The 17,831-nt window shown below is 43.2% G+C and overlaps 1 protein-coding gene across 1 annotated transcript; it reads right to left on the bottom strand.

The window, feature by feature from the left end:
• Positions 1 to 552: 552 nt before the first annotated feature.
• Positions 553 to 4,973, bottom strand: prokr1a (prokineticin receptor 1a). The gene is made up of 2 exons (XM_034678886.1): positions 4,521 to 4,973; positions 553 to 1,355 (listed from the first exon to the last, which is right to left on the bottom strand). Exons 1-2 carry the CDS (start codon positions 4,946 to 4,948, stop codon positions 659 to 661), a joined length of 1,125 nt encoding a protein of 374 aa, XP_034534777.1. The 5' UTR covers positions 4,949 to 4,973; the 3' UTR covers positions 553 to 658.
• Positions 4,974 to 17,831: the final 12,858 nt, after the last annotated feature.

The raw sequence follows: 17,831 nt of genomic DNA, 5'->3' as shown, positions 1-17,831 counted from the left end.
TACATTTTTTCCACAGGCTCCGGGTCAACTTTTTGGGCAAATTTTTTTTTTCAAATTTTTTTTATTTTCAATTTTTGTTTTCAATTTTTGTTTTTTGTTTTTTTGTCCATTTTTTTTCCCAAATTTTTTTTTTTCAAATTTTTTTTTGTCAAATTTTTTTTCAAATTTTTTTTGTCAAATTTTTTTTGTCAAATTTTTTTCTTTCAAATTTTTTATTCAACTTTTTTTTTGTACATTTTTTTTTCAAATTTTTACAAAAACCACTCACAGTCATTGTTTTTTCCATCTGTGATGAAATATAGCACCATCTAAAACAGCGCCAGCTGAGTCTCTTCATGCTAACAGGCTAACTGTTGTGCTGCTCATAATGATACCTGCCTGTCCGTCTGCTTCTATGGTGTCGTCTGTGATGAATGGCATTCCTCTTTGTGTTACTGCCCTCTACTGGTCTGGTGGTGTAGTGCATTTACTTTCTTTCCCTCCATACGTCTCTGGCCTGATTTACACAATCTACCCGGGACTTCAGCCCACGGTCCAAACGCAGACAACAATGGGGGACCAGGAACCTTTTAGTTCAGGGGAAAGTAGTTCTGGGGGCTAAAAGACCCCGGGACTCTTTTTTGCGCCCCTTTGTTTCGGACTGACGGATGTTGGACTTCTACCTCAGCCGAGTGTCCTCCACGTCCTCTGTCACCCGCAGAGAGGAAGTCCGTGCGGACCCTTCATTCATGGACCGCGACGCCACGAAGGTCACCAGCTTCAGCGGGAACTTTCCGGCCTTCTTCAGGCGCTTGTTGTTGCGGACGCTCATGAAGCAGAGGGTGTTGATGACCCCGTTGCTCATGGCGATGCACTCGATGATGTAGAAGGCCACCAGGGAGTTCCTGTCCCTGGATATGAGGGTGGGGTAGAAGTCCCGCAGCAGGGTGAAGCCGTAATAAGGCGCCCAGCACAGGATGTACGCCACCAGCACCAGAATCAGCACCACCACAGTCCTCCGTCTCTTCCGGAGCTTCTGCCGGATCTGCTCCGTCTGGAAACCAGGGAAGTCCTTGAACCAGAGCTCCCTGGAGATGTGTGTGTAGCAGACGGCCATGACGGTCACCGGGCCGATGAACTCCAGAGCGAAGATCAGGAGGAAGTAGGTCCGGTAGTAGACCTGCTGGTCCACGGGCCAGATCTGAGCGCAGAAGGTCTTGAAGGTGCCGCCTTCCACGTGAGGGTACGTGGTCTCTGAGGCCATGTAGGCGGAGGGGATGGAGATGAAGATGGGGACGAGCCACACGGTCAGGATCACGCAGTACGCCGTCTGGTACTTCATACGAGGTCGCAGCGGGTAGAGGATCGCCATGTACCTGCGGACAGGAAGAGGACAAACGGCGGCCTTAGATTAGAAGAAGAATAAATATAAATCAGACTTCAGAGTCAGAGGAGCAGTCAGACGATGGTCATCTGAGTCTGCTGGGTAAAGCCACGGCTCCCCACAGTCACTCAGTGGAGGAATAACATGAAGGACACTTTCTATAGAGAGTATCCATCACTCCTGCCGTCAGCTCCACTCTCACAAACTGCCTCACTGACCTCAAACATTGGATGAGCAACAATTTCCTAAAACTCTAAATCTGAAATCATTCTAATCGGCCTCAAATCCCTCCTCCCCTCCACCCAGAACTTCTCGCTACGCATCGACAACCACACAGTCACACCCTCCCCAGTAGTCCGTAACCTCGGCATCACCCTCGACCCCACCCTCTCCTTCAAACCTCACATCAGAAACATCACCAAAGTATCCTTCTTTCATCTCTGCAAGATCGCACGGCTCAGATCCTCTCTCTCCTCCTCTGCTGCAGAAACCCTCCTCCACGCCTTCATAACCTCCAGATTGGACTACTGCAACAGCATCCTCTAAGGCCTCCCCTCCACCGACCTCAAAAAACTTCAATATGTCCAAAATTCAGCTGCCAGACTACTCACCCAGAGCCCACATCACACCCATCCTTTAGCACCTCCACTGGCTCCCCATTCAGCACCGAATCCACTTCAAGATCCTGCTCAAGCCCTCAATAACCTCGCCCCCTCTTACCTGACCGACCTCCTCAAACGCCACTCCCCATCTCACCGCCTCAGATCATCAGATTCCAACCTCCTGCCCCCTATCACCAAGTCCAAGCACCTCACCTTGGGGGGGGGACAGAGCCTTTGCCATCGCTGCCCCGACTCTCTGGAACTCTCTCCCTCCACACATCCTCAACTCTGACTCTCTCCTCTCATTTAAGAACCACCTCAAGACCTTCCTGTTCCAAAAAGCATACAACACATGACCTCTGACCCCGTCCCACCTCTGTCCCTGTTTTGTTTGTTTTTATTTATGTGTTTTATTTTCTTTCTTTAGTTTTCATCTTATGTAAAGCGACTTTGAGTACTAAGAAAAGCTCTATATAAATTCTATGAATTATTATTATTATTATTATTATCTCTTTACTGTGGACTCTGATTAATCTCCCTTTTTTATTTTATTTCTATTAATTTATTAATTTATTTTGAGTTTATGTATTTATACATTTTCCTTTTTTTACTTTTCTCTTTTGAACCTTCTCTCTGGACTTTTTTTATTTGATTGTTATTTTTGTAAATATATGTTTTAATATTATATTTTAATATCTGTGCCTGAGATCTTCCTCTGAGTCTAACGGCTGTATTGTTGTTTTGAGTTGTGTATCTCTGAGTCTAATTAAAATGTTAGAATTATTAGTGATCTTAGATCTTCAGTCCCAGGTCCTGAATCCTTCTGAGACGTTGAAGTTTGAGTCAGGAGGAGTAAAAACCTCTTGAGGTTGGAGACGGAGAGTCCCTGTCAGGATGAGATCAGTGGAGGCGTCTGCACGCTCCTCTGTTTACACGCCGCTTTGATTTAATGAAGGGAGGCGGGATCACGTCACAGTGAAACTATCCACTGTTCCCCGTCTCACCCTGAAACGCTCTGGAAGGACTGCAGGAGTGACAGAGTCCAGACCTCAGACTGTGATGGAGGTTATTTACGTCCAGCAGTAATAAAAGCAGCTCCTGGTCTCCTCACAGACTCTGGATCCTCTCTCTGGGACCTGCAGGTCTGCATAGATCATGGCTGACCTCTCCTGTCACGTATGAGGAGATCCTGCAGAGACGGATCGTCTGTATAATCAGGAGCGGGCTGAGCTCACACGTTTGTTTGTGAGCGCTCAGCGTCCCTCTCTGATTGGTCCTCCTCTCTGTTTCAAGGTCAAAACCTTTCTGCTGCTAATTAGCGTAGCATCCGAGCAACAAGCAGCTGACTGCACTTCAGCGGCGGCTCCTTATGAACGACATGACAAAGCCGTGTTCTAACCCTCGCTCTGACTCACTGTTCACCCTCCAGACATGAAATATTCACACGCCGCTCGCTTCAAAGAGTCAGCAGGTGAAGGTGTCCGTTACGTAGAAGCTGAGCCCCCTTCTGCACGCGTGCCAAAGTCGAGGCCCGCTGTACGGTTAGATCCGACCCGAAGGACCATGGTTCCACTGTAATTGGTCCACCTGTGAATAAAGGGGTCACCTCTCGCACTACAAATCCCAGAATGCTTCACAAAGCCGTCCCTGCTGCTGCAACACAACAAACTAATCCTCACTGATCCAGACCCGCTCAGTTAGAGGTCTACAGCTGATAGATTCACAGGACGGTCACTCTGAGAGTCTGGAGACCCAAAACCTGCAGATTCAGGACCTGGGACTGAAAATCTAAGATTAAGAATAATTCTAATATTTTAATTAGACTCAAAACAACAATGCAGCCGTTAGACTCAGAGGCAGATCTCATGCACAGATATTAAAAAATAATATTAAAAAAAGTATTTACAAAAATAATAATAAAATAAAAAAAGTCCAAAGAGAAGGTTCAAAAGAGAAAAGTAAAAAAAATGAAATAATGATAAATACAAAATAAATACATGAATTAATAGAAATAAAATAAAAAGGGAAATCTATAAATATAAAGAATTGAAAATTATAATAATTAGAATAAAAAACAAATAATAGAAAAATATAGACAATAAACTTTAAATGAAACAAAAATAAAAAAATTATTTAAATAAATTAAAACGAAATAATATTACAATGTAAATAAAATAAAATCTCATGCACAGATATTTTATTAAAAAATAATAATAAATAAAAAATTCCATTGTTCTAAAGAGAAAAGTAAAAATTAAATTTAAATTTGAAAATGAATAAATACATAAACAAAAAAATAAAAACAGAAAAATATATATATATATAAAAAGTTACATTAATAAATAAAATAACATAATTTTAAATAGTTACATTAATAAAATAATATCAAGTTAAAGTAATGCATACAAATAATTACAAAATAATAATAATTAAAATAATAGAGCAGCAATAGAAATAACTACAATCAACTAATCCCATTGAAGATGTTTTCCACCTCATGTGGTCTTGCTAACAAACTCAAACCTCCATCATTGGGGGTCTAAATGTGGACCTACCTGTCCACGGCGATGGCCAGCAGAGCGTTGGTGGACACGTAGAGCGACACAGTGCGCAGGTAGTTGGTGGAGGCGCAGAGCAGCAGGCCGTGGTCCCAGGACAGCTGCTTCACCACGTAGTAGTCCAGCAGGAAGGGACAGCAGACCGCCGCCACCAGAACGTCCGACACGGCCAGGTTGGCGATCAGCAGGTTGGTCAGGTTCCGGAGCTGCTTGTAGCGGGCCAGGCTGGCGATGAACAGACAGTTCCCCACGCCGCACACCAACATGATGCTCGCCAGAACCACGCCGATGACGATGGTGGCCGCGAAGAACGCCGGGCCCTGAGTGGTGTCCGGGATCTCGTCCAGAGGGATCTCATAGTCCAGACCGTTGGTGGTGAGGAAGTAGTCCGTCAGCACTGAGCTGCGGTTTGACAAGTCCCCCATCTTGGATTAGGACCACATGATCGGAAAGGACCGTCTGTAGGAAAGAACAGAGAACAAGAGGAGCTCACTTCACGGTGCAGGACTCAGAAGTTCCTGATCCCCCTGTCCCCCCTGTGATGTCTGTGTCATCAAGTGTTTACATACTGTTCTGGATCTGAACCATGAAACCATGAAAGCCACCTCTGATACCTCTTTTCTCAGAGAGTTGTGCCGGTTCATCTGCTTCTGCTGAGTCTCAGTTTCCCTGTGAACAGTTTCACAGAGGCTTCTCGTGTGAACCTCGGTGTGTCCCGATCTTTAAACTTATTTAGATTTAACGAACTGAATTAAATCTTCTACTTTGACTTCCTCTTTTTCCTAAACCGACTTCACTTCCTGGTTCCCCTACCGTTTAACCAACACATGAAAAACCCAGCGCTGCTGGGAAAAGCGGTCACGTAGATCTGACATCATAAGATCAGATCCTCCTTTAGTCGTCCCCCAACGGGGAAATTCATGGAGTTCCAGCAGCAAACAAGAAGGTGTACAGAACAAGAATTTAACAAGAATATATAAAGGAAAGAAATGTTCATCAGAGACGACAGCTTGGACATAATCCTCCTGTCAGCCACCACCTCCACAGGGTCCAGGACTGAGCTGGTCTTCTTCCCCAGTTAGTTCAGTCTGGCTCTCCTGTATCCTGTCCGCCCACAGCAGGTGAAATCCTTCCAATGTGGCGTTGGTGTCCGGTGTTAGCTCTGTTAGCATGATGCTACTCTGGTGCTGGGTTAGCTGGTCCACCTTATCGTAGATAGATCTTACAGTCCCCATAACGGTGGGTGGAAGGACAGGTCCATGTCGCCCTAACCTTAACCCCCTAACCCCCTAACCCTAACACCCTAACCCTAACCCCATAACCCCCTAATCCCCTAACCCTAACACCCTAACCCCCTAACCCCCTAACCCCCTAATCCCCTAACCCTAACACCCTAACCCTAACCCCCTAACCCCCTAACCCTAACCCTAACCCCCTAACCTCCTAATCCCCTAACCCTAACACCCTAACACCCTAACCCCCTAATCCCCTAATCCTAACACCCTAACCCTAACCCCCTAATCCCCTAACCCTAACCCCCTAACCCTAACACCCTAACCCTAACCCTAACCCCCTAACCCTAACCCCCTAACCCTAACACCCTAACCCTAACCCTAATCCCCTAACCCCCTAACCCTAACCCCCTAACCCTAACCCCCTAACCCTAACACCCTAACCCTAACACCCTAACCCTAACCCTAACCCTAACCCCCTAACTCTAACCCCCTAACCCTAACCCTAACCCTAGGGTTAGCTGGTCCACCTTATAGTAGATAGATCTTACAGTCCCCATAACGGTGGGTGGAAGGACAGGTCCATGTTGTATTTTCTTAGCTTGCACCTCAGTACCAGCACGTCGTCCTCGCCTCCTTCTCCTCAGCTCGCAGGGAACATCGGGCCTAGCATCGTTTAGCTACGGGCTGCTAACAGCTGATCTTGTATGTAAACAATGTTACCATGGATACAAGTAGAAAAACAAACGGGTGCCGTGTTGGTTCACGAGTTCAACCAGCTCCAAAACCAGCGCGAGGACCAGCCCAGAAATACAACCCGGGTCACGTTGGTCGAAAAGAGGTATCAGAGCCGAAACACAAAAAACTGGTTCTCAATTCAGCGACGGCTCTAAACCGGCCCTGAAACTGACCCGGTCGAAACAGGGTCAGAGAGTCTGAGGAAATCAGAGATGTGTCTCTCTCAACAACATCCACCTTCTATGCGTGGAGTCTGCTGGCTCTGAAGATGCCAAAGCTCCAGCTGCCTTTAGGTCCAGATGTTGTGTTTGTGATCCATTCAAAGCACTCAGACCGGCTCCTGAATGACCCTCATGCTGAATGACCCTCATGCTGACACCGTTAGATAAATCAAGACCATGTGGAGGTCAACAACTAATCTTCAGTCTGAACTTCCACTAAACATGACCCAAAAAAAATCCTCTTAAAGGTTCCACTTTAACAAACAGGTACTTGTCAGAAACCTTCTTTCATACTTGGAGTGGACTCTCTCCCAGCATGCACCTTGTGAAGGCCTCTCACACAAACACACAGGCCGTAGATTTACTGTCGGACACACACGCAGCTCTTTGGCTCGTCGGTGTCACTTCAGAAATGTTTGGAGCGGACTCTTTGGGAGCTTGGTGTTCATCGTTTGGCTGCTGTAGTCTCCAGGCGACCGTGCTCGTGAAGTCTTCCTGTTAGATTTGCTCGCAGGTTGGGGAATGTCTCGTCTCGCCTCTGACGTCTGAACAAACTCTCTCTGCTCCTTTACAACCTGTGTCTGCTGCACGGAGGTCAACGGGCCTTACACTCGGACCTCAGAGCTTCATGTTCCTGTCTTTATTCCAAAAGTTTACCTCTGTTCACCCAAGGGTCTGGATCTTAGTCTGAGGGTCTGGTTTCTGTTTGAGCAGTATAAACCATAAGAACAGTCAGTATGGAGAGCAGCAGCAGGAGGAACACACTCCAGAGTAACCTGAGGAGGATTTCTGTCTCTCTATAAACAGATCTCTGCATGAAGAGCAGCTAACAATCTGTTCTACATCAAACATTTACACTGAGACACTAATCTGACAATCAGCGCTTAGATTTCCTGACTTCCCTGAACGCAGCATCAGAAATGATGGATCCCACCTCCATTCAACAAACAAACATTGTAGACGTAGTTTTCTTCTCCTCTTGAGGACAGACCTGACAAAGCTTTTCACTTTCAGCTACAACTAACCTGGAATTACAGATTCTGATTCAGAGACATGTTGGATCTGGATCTCAGGGTCTGGGTTTGAGTCTGAGAAGGGTTCTGGTCTCTGTCTGTAGTCTGAGGAGTATCCACCAATCAGGTGTCAGCAGGAAGAACAGTCTGTATGGAGAGCAACAGCAGGTGTTCTAGAATCTAGAAAGAGGAGGAAAGAGGAGAGGAGAGGAGGAAAGAGGAGAGGAGAGGAGAGGAAAGAAGAAGAAAGGAGAGGAGGAAAGAGGAGAGGAGAGGAGGAAGGAGGAAAGGAGAGGAGAGGAGGAAAGAGGAAAGGAGAGGAGAGGAGGAAAGAAGAAAGGAGAGGAGGAAAGAGGAAAGGAGAGGAAAGGAGAGGAGGAAAGAGGAAAGGAGAGGAAAGGAGAGGAGGAAAGAGGAAAGGAGAGGAGTAAAGAAAAAAAGGAGAGGAAAATAGAGAGGAGAGGAGGAAGGAGGAAAGGAGAGGAGAGGAGGAAAGAAGAAAGGAGAGGAGGAAAGAGGAAAGAAGAAAGGAGAGGAGGAAAGAGGAAAGAGGAAAGGAGAGGAGAGGAGGAAAGAGGAAAGGAGAGGAGAAGAGGAAAGAAGAAAGGAGAGGAGGAAAGAGGAAAGAAGAAAGGAGAGGAGGAAAGAGGAAAGAGGAAAGGAGAGGAAAGGAGAGGAGGAAAGAGGAAAGGAGAGGAGTAAAGAAAAAAAGGAGAGGAAAATAGAGAGGAGAGGAGGAAGGAGGAAAGGAGAGGAGAGGAGGAAAGAGGAAAGGAGAGGAGAGGAGGAAAGAGGAAAGGAGAGGAGAGGAGGAAAGAAGAAAGGAGAGGAGGAAAGAGGAAAGGAGAGGAGTAAAGAAAAAAAGGAGAGGAAAATAGAGAGGAGAGGAGGAAGGAGGAAAGGAGAGGAGAGGAGGAAAGAGGAAAGGAGAGGAGAAGAGGAAAGAAGAAAGGAGAGGAGGAAAGAGGAAAGAAGAAAGGAGAGGAGGAAAGAGGAAAGGAGAGGAAAGGAGAGGAGGAAAGAGGAAAGGAGAGGAGTAAAGAAAAAAAGGAGAGGAAAATAGAGAGGAGAGGAGGAAGGAGGAAAGGAGAGGAGAGGAGGAAAGAGGAAAGGAGAGGAGAGGAGGAAAGAGGAAAGGAGAGGAGGAATTAAAAAAATGATAATAGAAAAATAAAAATAAAGATTAAGATAAAATGTGTGAGTTTGACCGGCATGAAAAATAATAAAAAACAAATATACAACACATGGATCAGAGAATTAAAATAAATACATAAATAAATAAATAAATAAAGTACAAATAATGAGAATAACAAAATACCAGTATTAACAAGACAACTTTTATATTGGAACTATTTATATTCTTAATATTAATTTGACACATTTTAACTTATTTTAATTACACATATTGTATTGTTGTTTTAGTCTCTATTTTAAAATACATGTTTGTTTGATTAAAATGTCTGTCCATTATTTTATTTCTGCTTCTTGTGTTCAGTGGCTGTGAAGCTCTTTGGGTTGCATTTGATTTGTATGAAAGGTGCTTTATAAATAAAGATTGATTCATAAAAACTGTGCAAAATCACATTTTACAATTTTTAAATAAAGGTTTAAGTGTTTCATCCACATTTTGATGCTGGATTCAAATAAAACAGTGAAGTTTGAGACTTTAAATATCATTTAAATCTGAATGTTATGGACCCATGACCCCCTGGATGCTCCCTGAGACCCTCTGGGGTCCCCTGACCACAGTTTAGGAACCACCTCTGGATGATGGAATAACCAGGGAGTGAGATAAGCTCACTTTCAGACAGACACACATGAGCTGTGGATAAAACAGCAGAAACAGAAATAAATGTAATAAATAAAAGTGACATTAAAGAGGAGGCGGGGTCAGATTAAATATGTGACTCCTGCAGGATGTTTAAAAGTGTAAAAACAACAAAGAAGAAATAACATGTTTGATAATTCAGACGTTTTAACATGAAAATCAACAGTTAACTCAACACCTGCCCGACATGACGTCATGAATCAATCATCAAGAACACAGATTAACATTTAAATCAGAGCAATGATGGAGGACTCACAGACCTGAAGCTGCTCCTCCACGCGCTCTGCTCCACTGAAGGACTGAGGAGAGCAAGAGGAGTGTTCAGGACACACAGAGGCACAGAGAGAGAGAGACACACACACACACACACACACACACACAGATGATTGATGATCACACCGCCTCGTGTCCGCGCGCTGTCAGGGCTGAGGGACCGGATGTGTCCATACAGGTATCAGGCTGTGTCTGCACGCGCACACTCAGCAGGTGTTCCTATTGGAGGAGAGTGATCCTCAGCTGGGGAACACAGTCTGCACTGAATAATCCCAGCATGCTTCTTTACAGTCTTATTAAAGAAGTCCATTATTACATGAATCAGATTTATTATTTATACATTAATCAATAAACATTCTGAATGTGTTCACAGTGAAACTACACAAACAGAATATTCATGACATCAAACTCAACTTTCAACAAGCTGGGGCAGAAAAATGACACCAACTCATCAAACCTGAAACTGCAGATCCTCAAGTGTCCACTAGAGGCTGCCTCCCAAAGTGAGTCAGTGCCCCATAGACCTCTTTTCGACCATCGTTGAACCGGGTTGAAACAGAGGTGGTCTTTGGGATCAGGACCTCGGCTGTGCGTGTGAAAACAGAAGCAGCAGGGAGTGTTTAGTGGAACAGCAGGACTGGCTCTGATCCCAGGGCGGTCTGAGTTGACTCAGCTGTGGACCCCTCCTCTGCTGGCTGGGACTGTTGTGGTCTGGAGGGTTTTTGTTTAGACAGATCCGACACACATGAGACCCTGGGAATGAATAATAGACGTGGTTCTACAAATCAGCTCGTGTTATGAAACTGCATCAAAGATGAAATATTAAACTGAGAGGATTCACTCATTGATCTTTATTTAAAGGTGACACATCATGCAAAATTGACTTTTTAATGGTTCTCTACCTGAAATCTGTGTCCCTGTCTACAAACCCCCTGAGAATGAAAAGAATCCATTCTGCCCCTGTTCTGATTTCTCCACCTTTCTGTAAATGTGTGCTGAAACCAGCCGTTTCAGTTTTCAGTGTTTTTCATACGTCACAACGCCATCCGGTCTGTAACAGGAAGTCAGAGCTCGGAGCTTGTTCAGCCCATAGACTGTATAAAATACAACTCAACCCCTCCTCCGTTTTTCATTCCCTGCACACATGTGTGCTAACAAGGAGCTTAGGAGGGAGGCATGCTAGTTGTAGGCTGTCTTAATAAACACAAAGGTCGCTTTGACTCCCCACGTCTGCAGATTTGAAGATCTAGTGGATGATTTTTATTTATCATGGATAAGTGCTAGCGCTAGTTAGCATAGCTACATAGCTACATGTTGGTAGCTGTGTACCAAGACACACGTCGACATACTGATAAATAAAACAACAAGAAACACTAAATCTGTGACCAGTGGTTCAGAAAGGTCCTGCTGCAGGCGCCTCTCCGTCAGGATCAGATTCTGGATCAGATTCAGAGGGTTGAAGTAACGCGGGTCTGTGAGCAGCCGTGTATATTCAGACAACATGTAAACATTAGATCAACGTGCCGGACAGCCGAGGCACACCCACTTCCTGAGGGGGCGTGGTCAGAGAGAAAACAGCCTGTTCTGAGGAGGGCTGAATGTTTTGGGGACCTCTTAGACCAATATATGTTGATGAAAAAAGCGTGATATGTCACCTTTAAACCTTTTAAACAGAGTTCATGTTGTTGTCTGGGTTCTTCTGTTTTTGGGTTCTTTGTGTTTGGATTTTAGTTTTTGTTGGAGTTTGTGTTCCTTTATTTTGGGTTTCTTTTGTAGGTAAGGGTCTTTTGTTTTAAGGGTTCTTATCTGGATGGGGTTCTCTTGTTTCTTTTGATGTTTAGGCTCATTCTTTGGAGTGTTCTATTGTTGTTAAGACACTTAATATTTGGGTTCTAGTGATGTTTGGGTTCTTTTTTGGATTCTTTTTACTTTGTTGTTGGAGTCCTTTTGTTTTTCTCATTTTATTTTGGTTCTTTTGTAGTTTGAGTTTCTTTGTTTGCTTTACTGTTTTTTCCAAGTTTCTTAATATTTGGGTTCTAATGATGTTTGGGTTCTTTTTTTGATTCTTTTATTTTGTTTTTTGTTTTTGTTATTTCAGTGTCTTCTTGTGTTTGGATTCTTGTTGTTGTTGTTTCTCTTGAAGTTTGGGTTCCTTTTTTGTTTTTGTAATTAAGGGTCTTGTTTTTCAGGGTTCTTATCTCGGTGGGGTTCTTTTACTTAATATTTGGGTTCTAATGTTGTTTTGGTTCTTTTTTTGATTATTTTTTACTATGCTGTTCAAGTCCCTTTTTATTTTTCATCTTGTATTTGGGTTCCTTTTCTTGTTTTCAGGTTCCTCTGTTGTTCGGCTCCCTTTGTTTACATTTATTTTCCTGTTTTTGATTTGTTCCTTTTGTCATTTATGATCTTATGTTGTTAAGTTTCTTAATATTTGGGTTCCATTGGTTTTTGGTTCTTTTTTGTATTCCTTTATTTCAGAGTTCCTGTGTTGTTCAAGTGTCGTCTTGTGTTCGGGTTCTTTGTTTTTGGGTTCTTTTCTGTGTTTTCAGGTTCCTCTGTTGTTTGGTTCCATATACTTTTTTTCACTTCACTGTTCTTTATTGGATTCTGTTATTTTTTATATTGTGTTTGGGTGTTTTCGTTTTTTTCTGATTCTTCTTTTGTTCTTTTATCATTTTTGAGTTTCTCTGTTTTTGGCTTCTTTTGTTGTTATTTGTGAATTCTTCATTTATTTTTTGGTTTCCTTTGCTTTGATTTATTTTCGTTTGTCGTTTTAATTCTTGTTTTTTTGTTCTTTTACTTTTTAGGTTCTTACGTTGATTGGGTTCTATTGTTTTGGTTTCTTTAATATTCAGTGTGTTTCTTTTCTTTGGCGTTTCTTTCCTTTAATCATGCACACGAAGCCCAAAATACAACATCCGGCATGAAGCTGGAAACAAGATGATCCCTGTGTCCGGGTCTCTTTCCAGTCCGTGGATGTGTTCTATGATTCATTCACACGTTCGTCTCTGAATTCATTTCATTTTCCCTTCTAGGATTAAAAACGTTTATCTTCTTCTGTTATAACAGAGGACGACCTCCGTCATCGTCCTGAATACCTGTCTTTAAAACACGAACATCTCATGACTCAAAGAAAGAGAGACACGATAACGTGCTATATGAGGGCGTGATGAAAGTCAATGAGCTCTTTAGAACCTCTGAAGCAGGGAAGGACTCACGTGTCATCATGTTTCATAATGTGTTCAAAGCTGTGAAACAGACACAGGCTGGTCATTAACGTACTCATCAGCTGTTTACATTACAAATAACAGAGGTTACTCCGTGACGTCAGCCAGAGGTTCCACTGCTGTGTAAACAAAGCTTCGTCTGCTCCTGTGAAGGTTTCTCACTTTTAATCATCCGTCCTCAGAGAGCCGAGCCGATCAATACCTCCCCTCAGATCGATGAAAACCTCCCAGAGGTATCTCAGCCCCCGAGGGGAAGTATGGATCTCAGCGCCCGAAGAATGAGCGATGATGACCGGGACAAATTACTCAGTACAAGCAGCAGGAGGAGAAATACAATACATGACTTCCACTACAGAGTCATGTCTGTGTTTAATGCAGTGACTTCCACTACAGAGTCACCTCTGTGTTTAATGCAGTGACTTCCACTACAGAATCATGTCTGTGTTTAATGCAGTGACTTCCACTACAGAGTCACCTCTGTGTTTAATGCAGTGACTTCCACTACAGAGTCATGTCTGTGTTTAATGCAGTGACTTTCACTACAGAGTCATGTCTGTGTTTAATGCAGTGACTTCCACTACAGAGTCATGTCTGTTTATAATGCATTGACTTCCACTACAGAGACATGTCTGCTTTTAATGCAGTGACTTGCACTACAGAGTCATGTCTGTGTTTAATGCAGTGACTTCCACTACAGAGTCACGTCTGTGTTTAATGCAGTGACTTCCACTACAGAGTCACGTCTGTGTTTAATGCAGTGACTTCCTCTACAGAGTCACGTCTGTGTTTAATGCAGTGACTTCCACTACAGAGTCATGTCTGTTTATAATGCAGTGACTTCCACTACAGAGTCACGTCTGTGTTTAATGCAGTGACTTCCACTACAGAGTCATGTCTGTTTATAATGCATTGACTTCCACTACAGAGACATGTCTGCTTTTAATGCAGTGACTTCCACTACAGAGTCATGTCTGTGTTTAATGCAGTGACTTCCACTACAGAGTCATGTCTGTGTTTAATGCATTGACTTCCACTACAGAGTCACGTCTCTGTTTAATGCAGTGACTTCCACTACAGAGTCATGTCTGTTTTTAATGCAGTGACTTCCTCTACAGAGTCATGTCTGTTTTTAATGCAGTGACTTCCACTACAGAGTCATGTCTGTTTATAATGCAGTGACTTCCACTACAGAGTCATGTCTGTTTATAATGCAGTGACTTCCACTACAGTCATGTCTGTTTTTAATGCAGTGACTTCCACTACAGAGTCATGTCTGTGTTTAATGCAGTGACTTCCACTACAGAGTCACGTCTCTGTTTAATGCAGTGACTTCCACTACAGAGTCATGTCTGTTTTTAATGCAGTGGCTTCCTCTACAGAGTCATGTCTGTTTTTAATGCAGTGACTTCCACTACAGAGTCATGTCTGTTTAATGCAGTGACTTCCACTACAGAGTCATGTCTGTGTTTAGTGCAGTGACTTCCACTACAGAGTCATGTCTGTGTTTAATGCAGTGACTTCCACTACAGAGTCATGTCTGTTTATAATGCAGTGACTTCCACTACAGAGTCATGTCTGTGTTTAATGCAGTGACTTCCACTACAGAGTCATGTCTGTGTTTAATGCAGTGACTTCCACTACAGAGTCACGTCTGTGTTTAATGCAGTGACTTCCACTACAGAGTCATGACTGTGTTTAATGCAGTGACTTCCACTACAGAGTCATGTCTGTGTTTAATGCAGTGACTTCCACTACAGAGTCATGTCTGTGTTTAATGCAGTGACTTCCACTACAGAGTCATGTCTGTGTTTAATGCAGTGACTTCCACTACAGAGTCATGTCTGTGTTTAATGCAGTGACTTCCACTACAGAGTCATGTCTGTTTATAATGCAGTGACTTCCACTACAGAGTCATGTCTGTTTAATGCAGTGACTTCCACTACAGAGTCATGTCTGTGTTTAGTGCAGTGACTTCCACTACAGAGTCATGTCTGTTTATAATGCAGTGACTTCCACTACAGAGTCATGTCTGTGTTTAGTGCAGTGACTTCCACTACAGAGTCATGTCTGTGTTTAATGCAGTGACTTCCACTACAGAGTCATGTCTGTGTTTAATGCAGTGACTTCCATTACAGAGTCATGTCTGTGTTTAATGCAGTGACTTCCACTACAGAGTCATGTCTGTGTTTAATGCAGTGACTTCCACTACAGAGTCATGTCTGTTTATAATGCAGTGACTTCCACTACAGAGTCATGTCTGTTTAATGCAGTGACTTCCACTACAGAGTCATGTCTGTGTTTAGTGCAGTGACTTCCACTACAGAGTCATGTCTGTGTTTAATGCAGTGACTTCCACTACAGAGTCATGTCTGTTTATAATGCAGTGACTTCCACTACAGAGTCATGTCTGTGTTTAGTGCAGTGACTTCCACTACAGAGTCATGTCTGTGTTTAATGCAGTGACTTCCACTACAGAGTCATGTCTGTTTATAATGCAGTGACTTCCACTACAGAGTCATGTCTGTGTTTAATGCAGTGACTTCCACTACAGAGTCATGTCTGTGTTTAATGCAGTGACTTCCACTACAGAGTCACGTCTGTGTTTAATGCAGTGACTTCCACTACAGAGTCATGACTGTGTTTAATGCAGTGACTTCCACTACAGAGTCATGTCTGTGTTTAATGCAGTGACTTCCACTACAGAGTCATGTCTGTGTTTAATGCAGTGACTTCCACTACAGAGTCATGTCTGTGTTTAATGCAGTGACTTCCACTACAGAGTCATGTCTGTGTTTAATGCAGTGACTTCCACTACAGAGTCATGTCTGTTTATAATGCAGTGACTTCCACTACAGAGTCATGTCTGTTTAATGCAGTGACTTCCACTACAGAGTCATGTCTGTGTTTAGTGCAGTGACTTCCACTACAGAGTCATGTCTGTTTATAATGCAGTGACTTCCACTACAGAGTCATGTCTGTGTTTAGTGCAGTGACTTCCACTACAGAGTCATGTCTGTGTTTAATGCAGTGACTTCCACTACAGAGTCATGTCTGTGTTTAATGCAGTGACTTCCATTACAGAGTCATGTCTGTGTTTAATGCAGTGACTTCCACTACAGAGTCATGTCTGTGTTTAATGCAGTGACTTCCACTACAGAGTCATGTCTGTTTATAATGCAGTGACTTCCACTACAGAGTCATGTCTGTTTAATGCAGTGACTTCCACTACAGAGTCATGTCTGTGTTAGTGCAGTGACTTCCACTACAGAGTCATGTCTGTGTTTAATGCAGTGACTTCCACTACAGAGTCATGTCTGTTTATAATGCAGTGACTTCCATACAGAGTCATGTCTGTGTTTAGTGCAGTGACTTCCACTACAGAGTCATGTCTGTGTTTAATGCAGTGACTTCCACTACAGAGTCATGTCTGTTTATAATGCAGTGACTTCCACTACAGAGTCATGTCTGTGTTTAATGCAGTGACTTCCACTACAGAGTCATGTCTGTGTTTAATGCAGTGACTTCCACTACAGAGTCACGTCTGTGTTTAATGCAGTGACTTCCACTACAGAGTCATGACTGTGTTTAATGCAGTGACTTCCACTACAGAGTCATGTCTGTGTTTAATGCAGTGACTTCCACTACAGAGTCATGTCTGTTTTTAATGCAGTGGCTTCCTCTACAGAGTCATGTCTGTGTTTAATGCAGTGACTTCCACTACAGAGTCATGTCTGTTTTTAATGCAGTGACTTCCACTACAGAGTCATGTCTGTGTTTAGTGCAGTGTGTTTCAGTTTGTCCGTGAAGAAGAACAACGTTAGTGTAAAAGCTTTTATTTTACAAACCAAGATGGCGGCCGAACATTTCTCGCCCCCCCTCCCGACAAACAGAAAGTAAAAAATGAAACTGCAGGTAAAGCTCTGCAGGATTTACAAAACTGAGTAGGATCTGTTGCAACAACGGAAATCCAGGGACCGCCCCCCTCCCCCCCTCTCAGAGTCTCTTTGTGTCACATGATCAGAAACAGGAACTACTTCTTGGCGTAGGTGATCTTCATAGCGCAGGTGGCCGTGATCCTGAAGCCCTGCAGGGCGTCTTTAGCCACGCCCGCCTGCGTGTCGCTCTCAAACTCCACGAATGAGATGTCGTGTTTCCCCGGGACCAGACGGACCTCTTTGAAACCAGGAAACCTGAGGAGGACCAAAACACACCGTCAGTACACACACATACAAACGGACGGGTTTCACAAACACACACACACACACACATACAGACAAAAAGACACACACGGACACACATATACACACAAACACATATATACACACAAACACATATATACATACACACACACGGAACACACATATACACACAAACACATATATACATACACACACACGGACACAAATATACACACAAACACATATATACACAAAACACATATATACACCACAACACACAACACATATATACACACACACGGACACACATATACACACAAACACACAAACACATATATACACACAAACACATATACACACAAACACATATATACCACACAAACACATATATACACCACACGGGCCAAACATATACACACAAACACATATATACACACAAACCACATATACACAAACACATATATACACACAAACACATATACACACACGGACACACATATACACACAAACACACATATACACACAAACACATATATACACACAAACACATATATACACACAAACACATACACACACGGACACACATATACACAAACAC

The sequence above is a fragment of the Notolabrus celidotus genome, unplaced genomic scaffold (assembly GCF_009762535.1).
Source record: "Notolabrus celidotus isolate fNotCel1 unplaced genomic scaffold, fNotCel1.pri scaffold_251_arrow_ctg1, whole genome shotgun sequence".
NCBI lineage: Eukaryota > Metazoa > Chordata > Actinopteri > Labriformes > Labridae > Notolabrus > Notolabrus celidotus.
Note: the sequence above shows the minus strand (reverse complement) of the source record. Positions and strands in the feature narration are given on the sequence as shown.